We start from the raw sequence: 19,627 nt of genomic DNA, 5'->3' as shown, positions 1-19,627 counted from the left end.
GGATTGTAGCCAGGTACACTGTAACACCGTTTAATGGGAGCTGGAGCCATAAGCAACTGTTGCACTTGAGGCTGTACAGTTGGTTTAGAAGCTATAAAAGCATAATTCAACCTGTGAGGCTGTAGTGTGGGAGGCTCAAGCCTTGCATGTTCTTGCTGGTAGGGAGAGTTTATCATGCCAGAAGAAACTGATGAATATAAGGACTGTAGTGGGTTTGCAGGAGCTGACTGGATTGGCTTGAATGCTGACTTTGATTGTTGCTCTCCAGCTGTGGGGGTCAATACTCTTGCCTCTGAATGTTCCATGTCTTGTGTCCTTGGGTGATGTTCCTCATTGTGAATTTCTTTCACTGGTGAAGATGGATAATCACTTTGATGTGAAAAGGCAGAGTTTGGGCGTGTATTAGGCAACATCATAGTTGATTCAGTTTGCATATGAGGTGCTCCTAATAAACTTGGATGATCATCATTTGCTTCTTCACTCCTCAAGAATGACGTGATATGTTCCATCAGCTTTTGGCGACGGAGTTTACGCTGTTCATATTGATGTAGTTTGTTAGTAAGCTGAGCTAGTTGTGCGGTCTCTTCCCTCTGGGAATTGGAGATTGACTCAAGCAGTTCTCTCAAGGAACCTGCATCTAGTGGGTCTGTGGTCTTAGGGCTCTGAGCCACTGATCGTCCTCCTCGTTGGGGAGTCATACCTGCTTGACTACCACTCACTGCAGCTGCTGCTCCTCTCTGCTCCTCTGGTTCGCTCTCGTTAGAGTGGGAGGAAAGGGCATGTTCAGATTGGTTATAGTCAAGGATATAATCTTCCAGATAGCGGGGGACACGGCCATGCCTTGAGGGTCTTGCATGAACCTCAATATGAGGGTTGTTAACTGTTTCCTTTCCTGATGACATAATCTGCAGTAGACAAGAATCCGGCTCGAAGGACCGTTTTGTTCTGAAGTTTTTCAGTGAACTGGTTAATGAGGATCTTGGCCGCTACAGGGCTCCGATCAGAGAGCACAGAGTCATCAGGGATGATTTAATTAGTTTACTGATATAAATGAACAGCCTCAGTAGCATTGACAACAGTAGCATTTTCTGCAGATAAACACAGAAAACAAGTACATAAACACAACTGCAGTATTTCTAAATTATCATTACACAGTATTAGCTAAACTAATAAACTGACTTCAGAGAGGTAAGTGGGCAAAACTGTAGAAGCTGTTAATATAAACCCTCACAAGTTTCAGTAAGATCATAGCAACATGCTCCAGCAGGGGGAGGTAAAATCTAGCCACATATGCTGCAGTTAACTAACTAGTGAGCAGCCTCAAACTTGGCATATTATCTCTGTTTACTTCGCATATTCCTGCTCCACATAACTACATATAGTACACACAAGAACTTGAGTACACTGTTTGGTCAACTGAATCCACCAAAACTCAATTTACAGCACAAATTAACAGTTTAAATGAGGAGCTGAAACTTACATCGTCTCTGACTGCTAACTGCTGCCTGTGACTCTAGCAGCAACAGGTACGTGCATCAAAATAAAAGTCCTCCTCTAAACATAAATGTCCATGAGGTACTGAGCAGAACAAGCACTGCAGATTGTAAGTAGCTAGACCAAACACTAATTATTTTAACAGTGAATGTCCAATATGAAGAATTCACAACAGTAATATAAGAGCTAACACAGGTAGTGACTGATAAACTCATTGAAGCTCATTTAAAAAGTCTGACAGCAAAATCACTGTTCTCAGGTCTCATATAAGAGCAGAAATGCCAAAGGAATGATCCTGTTTTATTTAATTGCGTCTTTGTTGCTTTTGCAATGGAGAAATGTTGCTCTATTAAAGCCAAGTCAGGAATTTCCCAAGTCAAGTATTCTAACATCAGTATACCAAGACAATTTGTAAAGTAACTGGATAGAATGGTAGTATGACAGCTAACACAGGTAGTGACTGATAAACTCATTGAAGCTTCTTTAAAAAAAAATCTGACAATGAAAACACCTCATTGTTCTTAGGTCTCAGAGCAGCTAAATGGTGCAAGCTAAATTCTAATTGAATTTAACTTTATAGTTGTATTATAGATAAGCTATTTTTTCCTGGGCTATACCTTATAATACAATACAGTTTCTTAAATCTTTACTAATTTTAACATTAGCCATAAAATTCAGAAAATCGATGCAGATGTAGCACAGACACATCTTATACACACATCATAAAGGTAAAAACTACAGTCAGAAAGATGTCCACTGTCAGCACATCTTAAGTCATCCTCCTGCTCCCCTGCGAGGCAAATTGAGCTAGTTAATGCAGGCTTTATGACCAGTCAGATGCTGCAGAATTGTTATGCTGTTATGATATATTTATGTATGATTTACTCCCCAGGTTTTAGTGTGTGCTGTATGTGGTGTGATGTGTGGTGCCTCATGCATGAGGTAAAGCATGTTTGCATTTTGTTTGTGGGCACAGTGCTGTGATTCATCTCAGCGGCCCGAGAAAGAGGCCTCTCCCCGACCCGCCGGCCATTCATCACCACAGACAGGCACGCCGTCATTGACCAGCTGCCATTAGTCACACAGCTGTTTGTGTGGTTGACGTGCTGCTTGGCAGTAGAGAGCAGTGATAGGCTTTATCTTGCGGGGAAGAGACAGCGACGTTCAGATTGATTTATGAACTGCTTTATCTGGATAATAATGGCCAGTAATCTTTTACTGCTGTATTACTCTTCTTCAGTCTGGATCCGCTTGATGTTTAAAGACATTCTGCAGTCTTGCATTACTGGGACAGGCACGGGATCTGCTTGATGTTATCTGCTCGTATATTTTAAGTAAGGCATTATCACAATGCAACATAGGCGACCGATGCATTTGCATACCTGTGTGTATGGATGTGAACATGTGAGTTAGTTTTAAAAGTCGCCTGTGACTGTCTTTGATCGTTGTGTTATTATGGCCATGCATCTTAGACCCATTCCAGCAGTGTGACTGTGCATTTAAAGTGATATTGAATGGAGAGGGATGCTTTAGTGTACACAACGGACTCTAATCGATGCTTCTCTTAACATTGTTTGCACAACTTGAGGGTTCAGACAGTTTGATTGTTTTCAGGTAAATATTTAAAGAGCTTGAGCTTAGTTTACAGAAATTTTCAATGCATTCGATAATCCACTAAACTATTGCTTATATTACTATTTATTATTGCAGAATTACTAAGGGTATAATAGTACAGAAAATTCACAGTTTGGTTCACACCTCGATATTAACCCCATGATTCGGTATGTTTTCAGAACGTTTTCAGAATGTTTTCGGTACAGTTGGCGGAAAACATAAAGAGGCTGGGCATTCTGTACAACCTCATCTTTATTAACTTCAAAATAGCAATGAATCTTCATTATAATCACGTTTTGTTTTTTGGGATGGAATGTTGTAACGTGGCTCAAGCTCTTTTAATAAATGATTGTGGCCCTTTATTAAAAACAAAAACATAATTACTTCAACTGGTTAAACGACACACATTTTTTTCCTAAACATATTGAGAGATAGAAAGGGAGAAAGAAAGGAGAGAAAGGGCATGCGGGACAGAGAGAGAGAGAGAGAGAGAGCGAAGGCGCGCACGTAAGAGATAGAGGGCGAGAGAGAGTCTCCTATAGGCTGTATCGTGTATTTTATGTGCGTTTATGCGAACCGAACCGTGACCCCGTACCGTGACGGTTTGTGAAGAATACGCGTACTGTTACAACCCTAATAATTGCAAAGTTTCTGTACACTGATCCAAGCAAGGTTTGTGTCATAATTTTAGTCAATAATATAATTTATCAGGCAAAATTCATTGTTAATTTTAGCCAACAAGCAGGTTTTTAGAGGTATGCACTTTCTTCAGTATACAGTAAATTAGTCAACACTTGTAGCCTTTAGAATGCTTTTGAATAGCATAGTGAGTAACAGCACTGACCTTCCTTCCAGTGGCAGCCTATACACTGTAAACCCTCAATTAGTTCGAACTCCAATTATTTAAGTCTCTTGTATGCCATTCTCAGACATTACTCAGCTATTTTGAGCTAGGTGGATATTTCTATTTCTTAATACATTTAAATTGGATCTCTGAGTTTAATCAACGTATATAAATTGTGCACGAGTGTGAGTTCTGTTTTGGCAGCATTTCCTTTTTTTTTTTTTTTTTTCCACCACCACCCCCCCTCTTCGGAGGACTATTAGTACTTTATTTGTTATTTATTTGATTATGTACACATTACAACAGTGAATAGTTTCTGTTTTTGTTGTGTATTTTTCCCTTTACTCAGTGTGTAGTCATTCTAATAAAGCTAAATATGAGGTAAACTCATAGTTATTATAGTATAGTTAACTGCCTCGCCTCTACACTTTTGTAATAAAGTGTTGCTTCTTTAAGCCTATCCAAAGAAACATAAGGTAAAATATCTTATGTTTTACCCACTGATGTCAGAAACTATACATTTCAACATTAGGTTGTCCCTCTTGTCCTGGATTTATTTATTTCTTCCAGTGTTGCAAACTTTGTCAATAACTCATTTTCAAGCATCATGTAGTCTGGTAATTATGATTCATCTTAATCATAATCAGCTGCAGCACCAACAGCATGTCTCTTTGAGATCAATATTAAGACTGATTCAATTAGTTTTTTAATATATGAGCCAATGTTCCTGCACCAGAGTTACTCAAAATGATCCACCTCTTCTTCATTAAAACACACAAAACTGTGCGTATGTGTGTCTTGCTCTTCTTAAGTACTCTCCAAGGTCATCTGGCTTCAGCATTTATTAACTGAAAAGCTCTCACTATACTCCAGTGTTTAATGTATGTGTTGGATGGTGCTAAAGGAATGAGTCTGTTTAATTAATTGCATCTCTGTGCTACAGTGATGGAGAACTGTTGCTCTGTTAAAGCCAAGTCTAGCATTGCTCTCAATTGTCTTAAGATTGTATATTCTGTGCCACTGTTTCTGAAACTGTGTTAAGTGAACACAAAACATTCAAATGAGGTATTTTTTCCAGATGACCTTAGAACAATTGCTCCATGCACTAAAATATTAACCTCTTAACCCTTTAAACCCTGTATGTAGGCCCACACTTCAATACTACTACAATGTACATGACTTTCATTGGGCCTAAAATAGAGCCCTGAGGCATGCCACTATAATCAATACTCAAACCTTCAACCATGCTAGTTACAGACTGCAGAATTTAAGAATTTAAACAATTGCAAAAGGGATGAGGGATGTAAGGGCTGTACACTAGGGGTTTAAATCACAGGATTCGTTACGATACGAAATTATATTGATTGTTTTAGTCAACAATACGATAATGTTTAAAACCTCTAAAATTGTCACGATACGATTGGGTTTGATGGGATTTAAAGCGATTACAATCTGTTCCTTTTCTAAGAACTCACTAATGCGAAAAAAAAAAAATTTAATGTTTTGTTATTAAATGTCAAATGCAGCGTAATCATAAGCAGTAAACAACTCTGCAGTAAATATATACAGGAAGCAAGTGCAATTAACAGAGAAATGAGGTTGGCTAAACCAAAATCAGTTGTACTGCAAATTTTTAGTACTGCTTACCAAGAGCAGCTTTTGTTCTGTAAACGTTTTAACCAAGCGTGCCAGTAAAAGAAAATCCAATAAAAACAATCACAAACTTATTTATCACTAATGCAATAAAAGAGGAAAAAAAGGGATATCCACTGGATATGCATATAAGCTACAGTGTTTAATCTCTACAGCAAATAAAAACTTTCTGTGTTTTTCTTTGAGAGGTTTTCTTTAGAAACATCAGCTGATCAACAGTTCCATGACTATTCAACTCCCTAAATTACAAGGTACCAAGGTGAAATCCCACCTGTGCATCAAGTCCTGCCTAATATTCCATGGCAGTCGGGATGGGCGGTTGGGTTTGGTGGTTGCGAGGAGAATGGTACTTGTCTGACTGCAAGTGTGAAGTTTGGTGGAGGGGGGATTATGGTGTGGGGTTGTTTTTCAGAAGTTGGGCTCCAGTAAAGGCAACACTTAATGCTTCAGCATATCAAGAGATTTTGGAAAATTTCATGCTCCCACCTTTGTGGGAACAGTTTAGGGATGCCTCTCTTGCTGTTCCAACATGACTGCACACCTGTACACAAAGCAAAAGCCATACAAATATGGGTGAGCTGGTAAGTTTGGTGTGTAAGAACTTGACTGGTCTGCACAGAGTCCTGAACTCAACCTGGCAGAAAGCATCTGAGATAAATTACAAATTCAGTTCTTAAAGAATGGTAAAAAACTTGTATAAAGACATTCCTAAACCTTGTAGAAAGCCTTCCTAGAAGAGTTGTAGATGATGCAATTGTAAAGGGTAGGCCAGGAATTATATTTAACCCCATGTGAAATGACTTGTAGATAATACATGGAAGTTTTCTCTGATTAAGTGTGTGAGGTACATGGTCTAAAACTTTTGAGAATCACGGTTTTATGCTATTAATTTATAGACAAACAGTGATGTAGTTCAGGTAAATATATTGATCCTTTGCTTCATATAGGACAGCATGTACTGTGAGTATGTGTGACTGCATTGTGATCAGACTATTCGCCCCTCAGTTTGACTCTAGTCAGCAGGTGGCCAGTTCACCTTCACTGGCTAGTCAGCAGATCCCCCCTCGAGTAACTGTATCTCTTTCAAGCAGTTAAAAATTCATCACTTGTTTTCTAAGCCCCCCTATACTTCTTGATAATTTGATTTAAGTGGATAAGTCCCATAGTAATCTTCTTTTCAAAGTCACGAAGAGATGACATTGCTGACGGTCTGTTTACAGTCTGTTTATGAAGCATGAATACTGTGCAACCGCTTATCAATGTTATTCATAGGTGCAGTATAACAGCAGATTGTTCTGATAGGCCTTGAATGAGTCAGAGAAGAAGTAAAAGAGTAGGCTAGCCTTTAATTGAAGAGTGCCCCTGTGTTCTTCATAATGCACATAATACACCAGAACATTTGAATTCTGAATTAATTGGAGCCATTTTTTTGGTATCTCAACAGTAATGTTTTCAAGAAAATGGGGATGGCTGAAAATTCTAGTTTAGTTAAATGTGTCTAATTCTTTTGACTAGATCTGTGTCATTTGAAAAAATGTGCTTTCATTTCTTTATTGAATGATGCATTAATGACAGTAGGTAGCTTACTTCTGCCTGGAATTAATGGTGGAGTAAGCTGTTTTTTGAACATTTCAGATGAATGGACTGATATAAATAAAATTCAAGTCATTACAGTACACAGTATTATTGCGTTCATTTTTTTTCTATTTCTTTTTCACATTGATACCTGGATATCCAACATTTTTGCACATTTATATTTTTGATCCATATTATTCCCTAATATCCATAATGCAGCCCAAAACATAAAGATGCTACAGAGTGTTCTTTGAGCCATGACAAAAAAAAAAAAAACTTTTCCTTTCCAAAAAATATATATATATATTTATGGACCCAGAAATGTTTTTTTCTATAGCATTTCTCAGAGAACACTTTGTAGCAGCTTTATTTTTAGAGTGTTTATGTGGACACAGGTGTGCTTGATCTAACATGTCTTAATTGTTTTTTTTTATTATATTGCTTTAACACTGTAACATTTCTACACATTTTTATTTCTCTTTTGTGATTAAATTGCTGCAATAAAACTAAAAAAAACATTTTCATTTGTTTGATCTTATCCCCCTTATTGAATTGCGTTGAGGTGTGTAATACTTTTTATATGTATTGAGTGGCAAATACTGTATAATAATATGAATATGAAGACATAACAGAAGTGTTATGGTGTGACAGATTTCTAGAAGCGTTTTTTTTTTCTGTTGAATAGCTCAGTTGAGTTGCCCAGTTTTAAAGATATGGAAGTATTTTCCAATGTTTTATTTTGCACAGTACACCTGATTGTAATGTAGTTCAACTGTATTACAGTTCTGTAACATACAGCTCTGGGAAAAAAATAATAGACCACTTCAAAATGATGAGTTTCTTTGATTTTACCAAATTGAAAACCTCTGGAATAGAGGAAAGAGAAAGATGGATGATCTCAAGCCATCAAACCAAGCTGATCTGCTTGACTTTTTGCACCAGGAGTCGCATAAAGTTATCCAAAAGCAGTGTGTAAGACTGGTGGAGGAGAACATGCCAAGACTTCTGAACTCTTAAAACTTTATGAATATGAACTTGTTTTTTTGCATTATTTGAGTTCTGAAAGCTCTGCATCTTTTTTGTTATTTCAGCCATTTCTCATTTTCTGCAAATAAATGCTCTAAATGACAATATTTTTATTTGGAATTTGGGAGAAATGTTGACCGTAGTTTATAGAATAAAAAAACAGTGTTCATTTTACTAAAATATATATCTATAAATAGCAAAATCAGAGAAACTGACATCTCAAACTGATCTCTTATTTTTCCAGAGCTGTAGGTTTATGGCTACTAATCAAGAGATGAAGAAAGATGAAGATACAGGGTGTATAATTTGACATAATTTTACAAAAAAAACATATATATATATATATATATTTCTTAGTGTAACATTAATTGATCATATTGCATTGCTTTATTATAGTAATCCCTTTGTGTTATGTTACAAATATATATTTTTTATAGGTAATGACCTGTAATAGAATGCATTTTTAAAGTAACCCTTCCAATGGCTTTTCCATACTATTTTTTCTTAGTCTAAAATATTCCAAAATGTTTTCCATCCTATAAGGGCAGAGAAAGTCTTATAAAATGATAAGCGCTCTGCCTGTCAGGGTTAATCACAAAATACCTCTTATCCACAGAGTGTGAAGGAGCAGCTGGCTGAATAGAAATGTTGATAAAAGGGTTTATGTGGATGCTTCTGTGCCCTTGGCAGTGTGGCCACATAGCGAGTGTTGAGAACTGTAACCTTGGCTCTGTACAAACTGAAAGGATGGCGAACAAAGGAGTCAGCAATTCCTCTGATTGGCTGTTCAGGCTCAAAAAAATGCACTGTATCCAGGCTACGATATGGCATCCATCATTTCCCGCTGTAGAAGAAGCCTGGATCAGGTTCTGTTAGTCATGGACTAATCTGGGCTTTTGGGTCTGGTCTTGTAGACATTATTCAAAAAGTAACTTAGAGAGCACACAGTTCTCAGATCAGATCACGCCTCCAGCTGACAGTGATCACCAATCTGTTATGTGGTGGGGTCAGGAAGGTCAGTGTGTAAACTGAACTGCTATAACGGATGTCTTATATAACCTTGCACCATCCCTGTAGTAATCTGTTGAAGGACAGTTATTGCTTGCCATGTTACTATAATAGTTCATTTAAGAAGAAGATTATGCTAATGATTGACAACCTTGACACTGGGTACGAAGCCTGGTGTAAGATTTTGAATGAAATAAATGAATGATATTCTTTCTGCTTTCAGAAACCTTGGGAAGTCTGGTCTACGGGTGTCCTGCCTAGGGCTTGGTGAGTAAAATACTTATAAATTGTATTTTGACATTAGTACTCTTTATTTACCTTTTAATAAGATATGCAGTGTTTGTAATGCTTTAAATGATTCTTATCTGTATTTGCAGAAGCATATAAATATTTTTTAACTCCTAGTCAATAATTGAGCCTTTCCACAAATAATCCTGTGGACCCTATTTTAGCAATCTTTAGGTGAGCTGTCAACCGAGCATGGCACAGCTTGATTTAGGGCGTCAGTGTGTCTTTGCACCTCTCTGCACAGCTCAAAACGTGCAAAAGGCATGTACTAATTATCTTGATTAATCATGGGTGTGTTTTGTCTGTAACATGAAATAAACCAAACAACATGTCACTTCCCATGCCCTTTCAAGTGCCAGGTGAGGTCTGACTTTGGCGGATTGCAATTTTATTGGTGTATAATCTCATGCCAAAGGATGTTTTCTCCGCTCTCTGCTGACGCCCAGAAATTTACCCGAAAACACCTTTTTCAAGACCTTTGTTTCAATTTATTTGATATCGGCATGAAAATAGACTGTTATAGACTGTTGAAGGTGTGTAGGATAGCAATGAGCATTGACATTGCGCTGGGTGAAAGATATGATTATTTACGGGAAGCGCTAAAATTCATACAGTAGATAGCTTTAAAAAGTATTATAAGTATTGTTATTACATTTACATTTATGTAGAGCAACTCAAAAGGTTATTCCTAATACAGAAGTGGGCCAATGTAGTGTTAGGAGTCGTGCCCAAGGACTCTTAATTGGTGTAGCACAGCATAGTCACCCAGACATTGAACCCCAGTCTTCTACATGATGTGGTAGCTCACTGGCAGGTAGTGGTGTTATCCACTACGCCACACCAATCACCTGATATGATTTTCAACAGGCTGTTATTAACTTCACATTTCTTTGTTATTCTGTGAAAGATTGCTTTCCCCCATATTAAGTTAAATTTTGCATCCTTTTTTCTCCAAGCATAGCTTTTTTCTGTTTTAACTTCCTCAGTCCATAGGACTTTCTTCTGACCAATTCTTCCATGAAGGTCATACATGTGCAGTTGTTGCTGCACGGTAGAACAGAGCACCACGACTCCCAAAGAGTCTCCTAAACCTTATTAAAAATGTTTTGTAGTTAAGTACATATAAGGGGTTAAATTGATAATTTTAACAATCATATGAGCAGTTCTTCATAACATTTTTGGGGCTTCCAGTCCCCAACTTGACCTACACCATTACAGTCATCTGCAAGTTCTTCATTACATAACAAGCTAAAGAAAATTGAATCTTATAAAACATTTATAGACTTTTGCATGCTTTTAAGGCATCAATTATCAATTTTAATTGATCAGCATGTGATTATTTGGAAGGGCATGGAAGAGAGTTCAGGCAGCTTCTGTTTGTGATAGGAACCTAGTCCTTTTTCTTTGATAAGTGGAGCCAAAAAGAGCGGTAGAGGAGTTAAAAGGTAGAGATTGTATTTATTGGTTGTTAGATTAGAAGGAGGCATGTTCCTCCTCCCAAAATTTATAATAATAAATAATATATTAACCTTGCTTAAAGCTATCAGCTATCAGCTTTCAATTAATACCTTTTATATATCAGTTAGTTCATTATCTATACTTACTACTTTTTAAACTAACAGAAGTTTTGACTAGGGTTGTCCAAACTTGAACACTTGTTGGAGGAGCACAGTTGCTAAATTCTTTAAAACAAGCTCTTAAAATGTGTGACTAAATAATGCATATTCAAAACTACTGTATTTCCTTACCACATATTTAAAATACTACATATTTACAATTCTATTTCTGGTAGAACTTTTAATACAGATTTAAGCCCTATCCGGATGGGATTTGTTTCTCAGGGGGACGTCTGTGAAAAATATTTCACACTTCTACTCAGTGACAAAACTCTTGCATCCGGACTGCAATTAAAAAAACAGGAGGACCAGTGAGTTTTTGGCTGTCACGTTCAGTAGCTCCTCCATTTCCACTCACTGTTGTGTTTACATGGATCTCCATGGAAACATGCGCCCAAAGTGTAATTACGGTGTGTGGCAGTGGACACATAGCTATTTTATTAAACATGAGTTGACAAACCTTAGATGTGTGAATCTGGATGGGACTAACTTTACCGTAGGACCACGAAGTTCAGCTAAAAACAGTAGGTAATTCGGCCTGTAATTTTCTCAGAGGACTTCTAAAAAAAACACATACATGGTCGTTCTGGACGGTATTAAAATTACAAAATAAAATAAATAACTACCCCAGAACACTCTGAGAAACTTATCCCGTCCAGATAGGGCATAAAATATATAAAAATAGTAAAAATATCTATTAAATTATTGTCTTTTTTAATCAAACACTTTCTCAAGATGTAGCACATAGAGATTAACATAAAAATACTGTGTATTATCTTGAGTAACAATAGGTAATCTTGTGCAATCTTTTCCAGGCACCTGGGTAACCTTTGGAGGACAAATCACAGATGAGGTATGGTGGAATTCTTCCTTTCTCACCGTCTGACATTACTACATCAAAGTGTTCACAAGACCTAGGCCAGATCTGTCAGTCTGTCACTGAGCGATTCAGCTCCCAGTCCATCTACCTGTTCATCTGTGTGGGTTTATACAGTTTCTGTAAATTCTGAAAGATCTCCAGCTATCTTTACTGTATATCCCAGGGGAGCATGTCTTCTCCCTTTATATCCTCCTTTATCTGTCAGCCTGTTCTCTGAATTTTATCTCCCTCTGTGCTGCTCCTGTTTAATCTCTCATCTCTCTTTATCCTCTGTACTCCTCTCAGGTAGCGGAGCAGATGATGACGCTGGCGTACGAGAACGGGATCAATCTGTTTGACACAGCTGAAGTGTACGCTGCGGGCAAGTGAGTGCTTTCCTTACCTCCTCCTTTATCTGCTGCTGTCCCCTCAGATAACGAGAGCTCACAGGCTTTAGCACTACCTGGAGCACACTGGAGTAAGAACACTTCGGTGATGGGAAAGGTTATGCAGTTGTTGAACGAATGGAAACAAAGAAAGAAGCTCATTTTATGTCTTTGCTTGTTTCAGAATGCACAGTCTGTGTCAGCGGTATGGGTGTGCTGTATCATATCCAACACAGTATATTGTGACAACAGTAAGATCGTCATTTTGAAAATCCATATTGTGATGGTAGCATTATTCTCTCTTGAAAGAAGTCTATTATTTACTGTTAAGCATAAGTTTATTTTGGGTGTAATAGTTTATGTTTTCAGCTTATATTCACTAAATGTTCTGCAAGTGCTGTGGTAGAGTTTTTATTACATTACATTATTTGTATGTTGCATTTTTTATTTTTATTTATTTATTAATCATTAGTACTTTTAGAAAATCAGAGTCTCTGTAAGTTACTGTTTTGTTTAAAAAAAAAAACAGGTTTACAGATTTTGATTATTTTCTACTAAATGCTTCAAATTGTTTTATTTCTAATAAATAAAAATAGTTATCACGAAAATTGGCAGGTGATTAAATTTGACAAAAAAAAATACCCAATATATATATGTATGCTATGATCATTTACAACATATTATAACATGCATTTGTAGACTTTCATCATGGGAATAGATTATTTATGATGGCTATATGATGCTATAAACACAGACTACAATGCATCATGTATGATACACATGGCAATAATGGCTATAGTGTTACGTATTTGTATAATAATATTATTAAAAGCCATGTTTATGATGCAATATTGTATTAGAATGTGGTATAGACATAATAATCATTGAAAGTGTTTACTATATTTTATTTGAAAAATCAAATTAAACACCAGTTTTAAATGCTAAAAAAGCAAGAACTGGATTTTATTTAAACAAACCACAATCAGTGATCACAGGCAGGTTGAGAAGTGTTAGGCAGATGCATATAGGAGAGTTGTGGATCGTTCAGCTTTCATGTTTCTTAAAATATGTGTGTGTGTATGTGTGTGTGTGTGTGTGTGTGTGTGTGTGTGTGTGTGTGTGTGTGTGTGTGTGTTTGCGGGCACTACTTCTCATTATGCTGACGCGCTCAGGCTGGTTGACTGCTTCACTGCCTCGCCGTCGTAGCAGAGTGATCACAGTAAACACAGATACACACACTCGCTCACTCCATCACTGTCACCACACTCTGATACCCCCTCCCCATGCTGACAGCAAAGCAATATTACCCGATGGGGCTTAAATAAATTCTAATTCCTAGTCCTCTGAACTGCTGACGAGATAAAAGTGAAGGGCAGACTTGGAAAAATGTGCAGCTGTAGAAATAGTTTTGATTGTAGTTCTTTTTTCAAACATTTTCAACATTCAGAATTATCTCAGAAATAAACTCTATATAAAATTTAAGAGACCACTTCAGTTTCTGAATCAGTTTCTCTGATTTTACTATTTATAGGTATATGTTGGAGTAAAATGAACATTGTTGGCTTATTCTATAAACTACGGACAACATTTCTCCCAAATTCCAAATAAAAATATTTATTTGCAGAAAATGAGAAATGGCTGAAATAACAAAAAAAGATGCAGAGCTTTCAGACTTCAAATAATGCAAAGTAAACTAGTTCAGTTTTCATGCATCTTGGCATGTTCTCCTCCACCAGTCTTGCACACTGCTTTTGGATAACTTTATGCTACTCCTGGTGCAAAAATTCAAGCAGTTCAGCTTGGTTTGATGGCTTGTGATCGTCCATCTTCCTCTTGATTATATTCCAAAGGTTTTCAATTTGGTAAAATCAAAGAAGCTCATCATTTTAAGTGGTCTCTTATTTTTACTTTAACAAATATTTTAACAGTACTGTTGACCTTTTTCATGATCAAATTGCTGTATTATTTCTCATTAAATATAGAGCTTAATGTTGATTTTATCACCTGTATGACAAATTACCTAACTTACCTAACTTACCAGAAAACAGTGTAGCACTGTCGGGCGGCAATAGCTGTAGCAGTTGGAGGCTAAAGCTAATGTTCCAGCCTTAGTACTGGAGAAAATGGGAATCTAAGCTTACTGTAAATAAACGGAAGGGCTTTACTTACCCAAATAAACAGTTTTTCTGTTTATATTAACATCCAGCGCTCGTTTGACTTTAAAAGAAAGTCTTTTTTAATTACAGCTTTGTTTACTTAGCTTAGCTTTACTTAACTTAGTTAGCTACACCCTCCACCACCACCCAGCTGTGAGACCTGCTGATTTAGAAGTTCCTTGTAGTGTCTCTTAAAATGCCCCTTATAATCCATTGCGCCTTATGTATGAAAATAGACTAGAAAATAGACATTCATTCATAGTGTGCCTTGTAACCCGGTGCACCTTATAGTGCAAAAAATACTGTAACTTAATTTTACTGTATATGTTATACTGTAGTTTTTACTGTATAATCAGTCTTGTTGAAAATCAGTGCAATTGAATCTCCACCCTCAGATGAATCCGTCATGATGCTTTAGAGCTATTTTATATATTTTTTTAATAACCTCTTCTGAACTCTGGTCTCAGAGCGAGCCCAACCTCTCTACAGCTCTGCATTTGTTAAGGGCTGTCACAAACATTCACATCCCCTCAGCACAGGAATGATGGGAGCCATTCATGAAGAACACATTGGTCCTGGGGGCAGAATTGCAGCATCTGTCATTAGACACACAGAAACACTCTCCCTCCATCCCTCCTTTTCTTTTTTCCGTTTCCTTTTTTTTAGCTGCTCAAAATAGCCTCTCGGCTACAGCTCAGAAAGCATGCAGTTGTCTTTTTCTCCCCACTGCGCTTCATGCTGGGAGTTCATTTTGGATGGCTATGAAAAAGCGTCTTCATTAGCTTCATTTTGTGAGTACGAGAACAGGGAATCCCCATCACGCTGACACTTTGGAACATAGCTCTGACTGTGCTGGTTTTGATGGCTCCTTTGTGACATGAATTGGGAGAAATGGCACATGATGTGATGATGCAGTGATGATGAGATGTAAAAAGTGCTTTCTTTCTTCTATCTTGTAGGGCTGAAATGGTGCTTGGCAGTATCATAAAGAAGAAAGGATGGAGGTATAGCCTTTTGTTCACTTCTTTTATTCTTAAGAACGTGGCATTCTCTCCGCTTCCCAGAATGTTCCAGCATTTCTGCTCTCTTTATGTGTGATGTCAATCTAAAGTTTGGCAAAAACTTGGTAATACTATACTCATCACGATTCAGGGGTTACAGTTAAATATATGGCAAAATATATGTTTTAATATGACACTCAATCCACTATGATCAAAAGATTACTGGTTCAAATCTCGCTCTTGCTGCTTGTCAGAGGAAGGTGGATGATCACAAGGCATCAAACCAAGTTGAACTGCTTGAATTTTTGCACCAGGAGTGGCATTAAGCTATCCAAAAGCAGTGTGTAAGACTAGTGGAGGAGAACATGCCAAGATGCAAGGAAACTGTGATTAAAAAACAGGGTTATCCCACCAAATATTGATTTCTGCTCTCTAAAACATTATGAATATGAACTTGTTTTCTTTGCATTATTTGAGGTCTGAAAGCTCTGCATGTTTTTTTGTTATTTCAGCCATTTTCATTTTCTACAAATAAATGTTCTAAATTACAATATTTTTATTTGAATTTTGGGAGAAATGTTGTTCGTAGTTTATAGAATAAAACAACTGTTTATTTTACTCAAACATAAACCTATAAATAGCAAAATCAGAGAAACTGATTCAGAAACTGAGGTGGTCTCTTATTTATTTTCTATATATATATATATGTAAACCTCTAAATATATAAAAACTTCTAAATTCTGAAGACACGCTACTATCTAGTGGGGAGATTTAATCACAACACAAAATGAACCACATTTATATGTGTGTCTTTACATGTAAACTAAAAATTAAAGGCGGATTTTGTGTTTTTGAAAATCACTACAGTATTGCAAAACCAAAGGTTCTAAAGCTCTGATATATTGATATTTTCTTACACCCCTCGTCTGGAGTGTGCAGGACATGCTCTGTGTGGTAGAGCTAATACTAGCACCTTGCAGCAGCTCATAGTTTGTGAATGATTTTGTGCTCACTGGTCCGTCAGCCTTAGTTTGTCGTGGCCGTCCCTCTGCTGGAGCTGTGAGACTTTCCTTCTGCCTGCAAGGAGACACACATAAAGAGGCTGTGCTTTATCATGAACCATTTCTATTTTAATTTTTAATTTTATAACACGATCATAAGAGCAGTCCAGTGAATTGAGTGCAGTGAGATAATGAGCTTCAGTGGCATGTCACCACTGATAAAGAAAAAGCTTGGAAGAAGAAGCTATCAGATAAATGCATGTGCTGTCACACTGTATTTGGTCAAATGTTGTATAGATTCATATGTTGTAAAATTCCCAGAGGCAGTGTTACATTTTAAAGAATTGCAGAGAAGAAATGATTAACAAGAGTTTATACACTGTATAAAATAATATTTCTTTCTTTTTTTCAGGAAAATTAATTAACGAAAGATACAAAATCAAGGCTAGACTGAAACTCCAGGGGTTAGCATTATGCAAACACCATGCAAACCCTAAATTATTACACACTTGCTTCACACTGCAATGAATGATTAAGTAATCTCAAAGTGACTTGCTTATGTGGTTTATGACACTGTAAAGCCATTCGGCTAGCTTGGAAAATGTAGACATGCTGCACAGCTAAAAAAGTAAAGCCATATTGAGTCATTGAGACTGATATACAGTTAGAATATAATGACCACCTTCTTGTTTCTACACTCATTTTCTGATTTTCAAATACCATATAGGAGCACTTTTTTTGTTCTATTTTTACAGGCTGTGGTCATTTATCAGTTTTTCTGCATATTTTATAGTCCTTCTTTTACCCTGTTCTTTAATGGTTTGGAAGCACCACATAGCAGGTATTATTAGAGTATGCTACAACTGAAAACTCTCGCCTCTTTTAGACTCTTTGGCTGGTTTTCTGTGATACCACTGTACACTCTCGCCGCTTTTAGACTCTTTGACCTGTTTTCTGTGGTACAACTGCGCACTCTCGCCTCTTTTAGACTCTTTGGCCCTCTTTCTGCGCTACAACTGCGCATTCTCACCGCTTTTAGACTCGTTGGCCTTTTTTTTCTGCGCTACAACTGAGCACTCTCTCCGCTTTTAGACTCTTTGGCCCGTTTTTCTGCGCTACAACTGTGCACTCTCTCCGTTTTTAGACTCTTTGGCCCGTTTTCTGTGCTACAACTGCGCATTCTTGTCGCCTGTTTTTGAACACCTAGCATTTAAACTTTGAATCTTACATTATAAAAACCTGTGGACCAACTTTCATTTTATTCCTAAAATACCTTGCGGGCCACTTCAACAAATTAGTATAGTTTGGACACCCCTGCCTTAATGGATTGAGTGTATATCCTTGTGTATATTGTTCCTGTTACAGAAGAACCTTGCATTTCCATTTTTGTATTTTCTTTTATCACTTCTTGTCACAGCACAAATTTGGTAGATGTTCTTTAGATTTTATCCGAATTTCATGACAAATGGACCAATAGAAAAGCTCCATAATGACTTAAAATAAAAAATTTTACTGCAGAAAGTTAGGAATGTGTTTTTTACTTCTACTCTAAAGTTGCTGTTTTTTAGATTCCAAAGTTTTGTCCAACAGCGTCAATATTTAGTGATACGTAAATAAAGGTATTGTTTGTCACATTAACTGGACCTAAAACCCTGAACATTAAATATAATCTGTCTTGGTGGAATGAAATTATGTGTTGTCATGTGGTTGTTATTTATTAGAAGGTCCAAAGCAGTTTATTATGTTCTCTTTTACAGGCGCTCCAGTTTGGTTATTACAACGAAAATCTACTGGGGTGGAAAGTGAGTCTTTATTTATAAACTTTACCTTTATCTGTAACATGTAGATTAAACAGTAGCTGCATATACTTCATTAAGAAGTTAAAACAAGAAATGTTTCATTTAGAGACAGTTATCTTTATACTTTTGACAGACAGATTATATATGAGATGATTGAGTGCATGATTGATTGTATGACTGATTAAGGTTAAGGACCTTTTTAGGACCCCCTGTTCAGCAGCTCGGCAGGCAGGCAGCAGTATAGCACTAATTGTTTCCTGTTTGTGCAGCAGGCCGACCCTCCCCTCTGAGCTTTGCTCTTTTACTCAGCTAAATTAAAGGTCTTTAGCCAGCAATGATGAGAGACCGCCAGCAAACTTTGATGAATTGACATTTTACCGTTGTTGAGCCAATTTAGAAAAGAAAAAAATTAGGAGTGTGTATCTGTTAGGATTTCTGCATTATGGCTGTATTATTGTTATGTTGCTATAGATTGTAGTAATATGTTGTAATATGACCTACAATATTGATATTGATATATATTGGCTCTTTATAATACCATGACCAGTGTGCAATAGACTGCACAGCTGCAATAAACCACACAAGCACTCTGTGTCCAACTGATTGGTCAGAGCTCTCTGGCCAAAACGCAAAAGCAAATAAGTAAATATAGCTAGAAGATTCTGTGTTCCAGTGCGTATATATGTGCAGTGTGAAGCTGCTTTAACACAGAAAGCTAAAAAGCTGTGCTTTTTAACACAGTGTTTTCAATAGGAAATGCAGCGCATATGTACACATAGTAAACGCAGCACAGACAGTGTGTGTAAACAGCACGGAGCAGAGACAGCCTTTGTTCGTAGCTGTGGTAACTAATCAACTTTATCTGGCTAATAGATCGGATTAAACTGCTCCTCATCAGCTATTTAGCTCAAATAAAAAGAGTATATTTGATAGTTCACGATCACGTTCTCACCACAAGCGAACTGCTCCAGAGTTAATTTGGGACTGGTCCGGTTGTTTTGATCCACACCAGAGCATGATTTCTGCTCAAACAAACCAGAGTCCAGAGAGGTCCAAAAAGGTCCCTAAGGCATTAAATTCTGCTTGTACGACTGCTTGTACCAGGAGTTGGGTGCCCTGTTGGATCAGAAACGGTTGAATAAAATCAGAAAAAATTTACCTGACGCAACAGGCCACCCAACTCCTGGTACAAGCAGTCGTCATCTCACGCCTCGACTACTGCAAGGCCCTGCTAACTGGCCTCCCGGCGTGCGTAGTAAGACCAATCCAGATGATTCAGAATGCAGCAGCACGTCTGGTCTTCAACC

At 37.2% G+C, this 19,627-nt stretch overlaps 1 protein-coding gene across 6 annotated transcripts in view; it reads left to right on the top strand.

Annotated features, from left to right (window-relative positions):
- The window catches only part of kcnab2b (potassium voltage-gated channel subfamily A regulatory beta subunit 2b), a 111,122-nt gene that overhangs the window by 71,136 nt on the left and 20,359 nt on the right, over positions 1–19,627 (top strand). For all 6 annotated transcript variants that reach the window (XM_049462729.1, XM_049462727.1, XM_049462726.1 and 3 more), the window contains 5 exons: positions 9,438–9,481; positions 11,934–11,971; positions 12,284–12,363; positions 15,479–15,523; positions 18,279–18,323. In XM_049462729.1, coding sequence (XP_049318686.1) covers positions 9,438–9,481; positions 11,934–11,971; positions 12,284–12,363; positions 15,479–15,523; positions 18,279–18,323 — 252 coding nt within the window. The remainder of the gene's footprint in view (positions 1–9,437; positions 9,482–11,933; positions 11,972–12,283; positions 12,364–15,478; positions 15,524–18,278; positions 18,324–19,627) is intronic.

The sequence above is a fragment of the Astyanax mexicanus genome, chromosome 13 (assembly GCF_023375975.1).
Source record: "Astyanax mexicanus isolate ESR-SI-001 chromosome 13, AstMex3_surface, whole genome shotgun sequence".
NCBI lineage: Eukaryota > Metazoa > Chordata > Actinopteri > Characiformes > Acestrorhamphidae > Astyanax > Astyanax mexicanus.
Note: the sequence above shows the minus strand (reverse complement) of the source record. Positions and strands in the feature narration are given on the sequence as shown.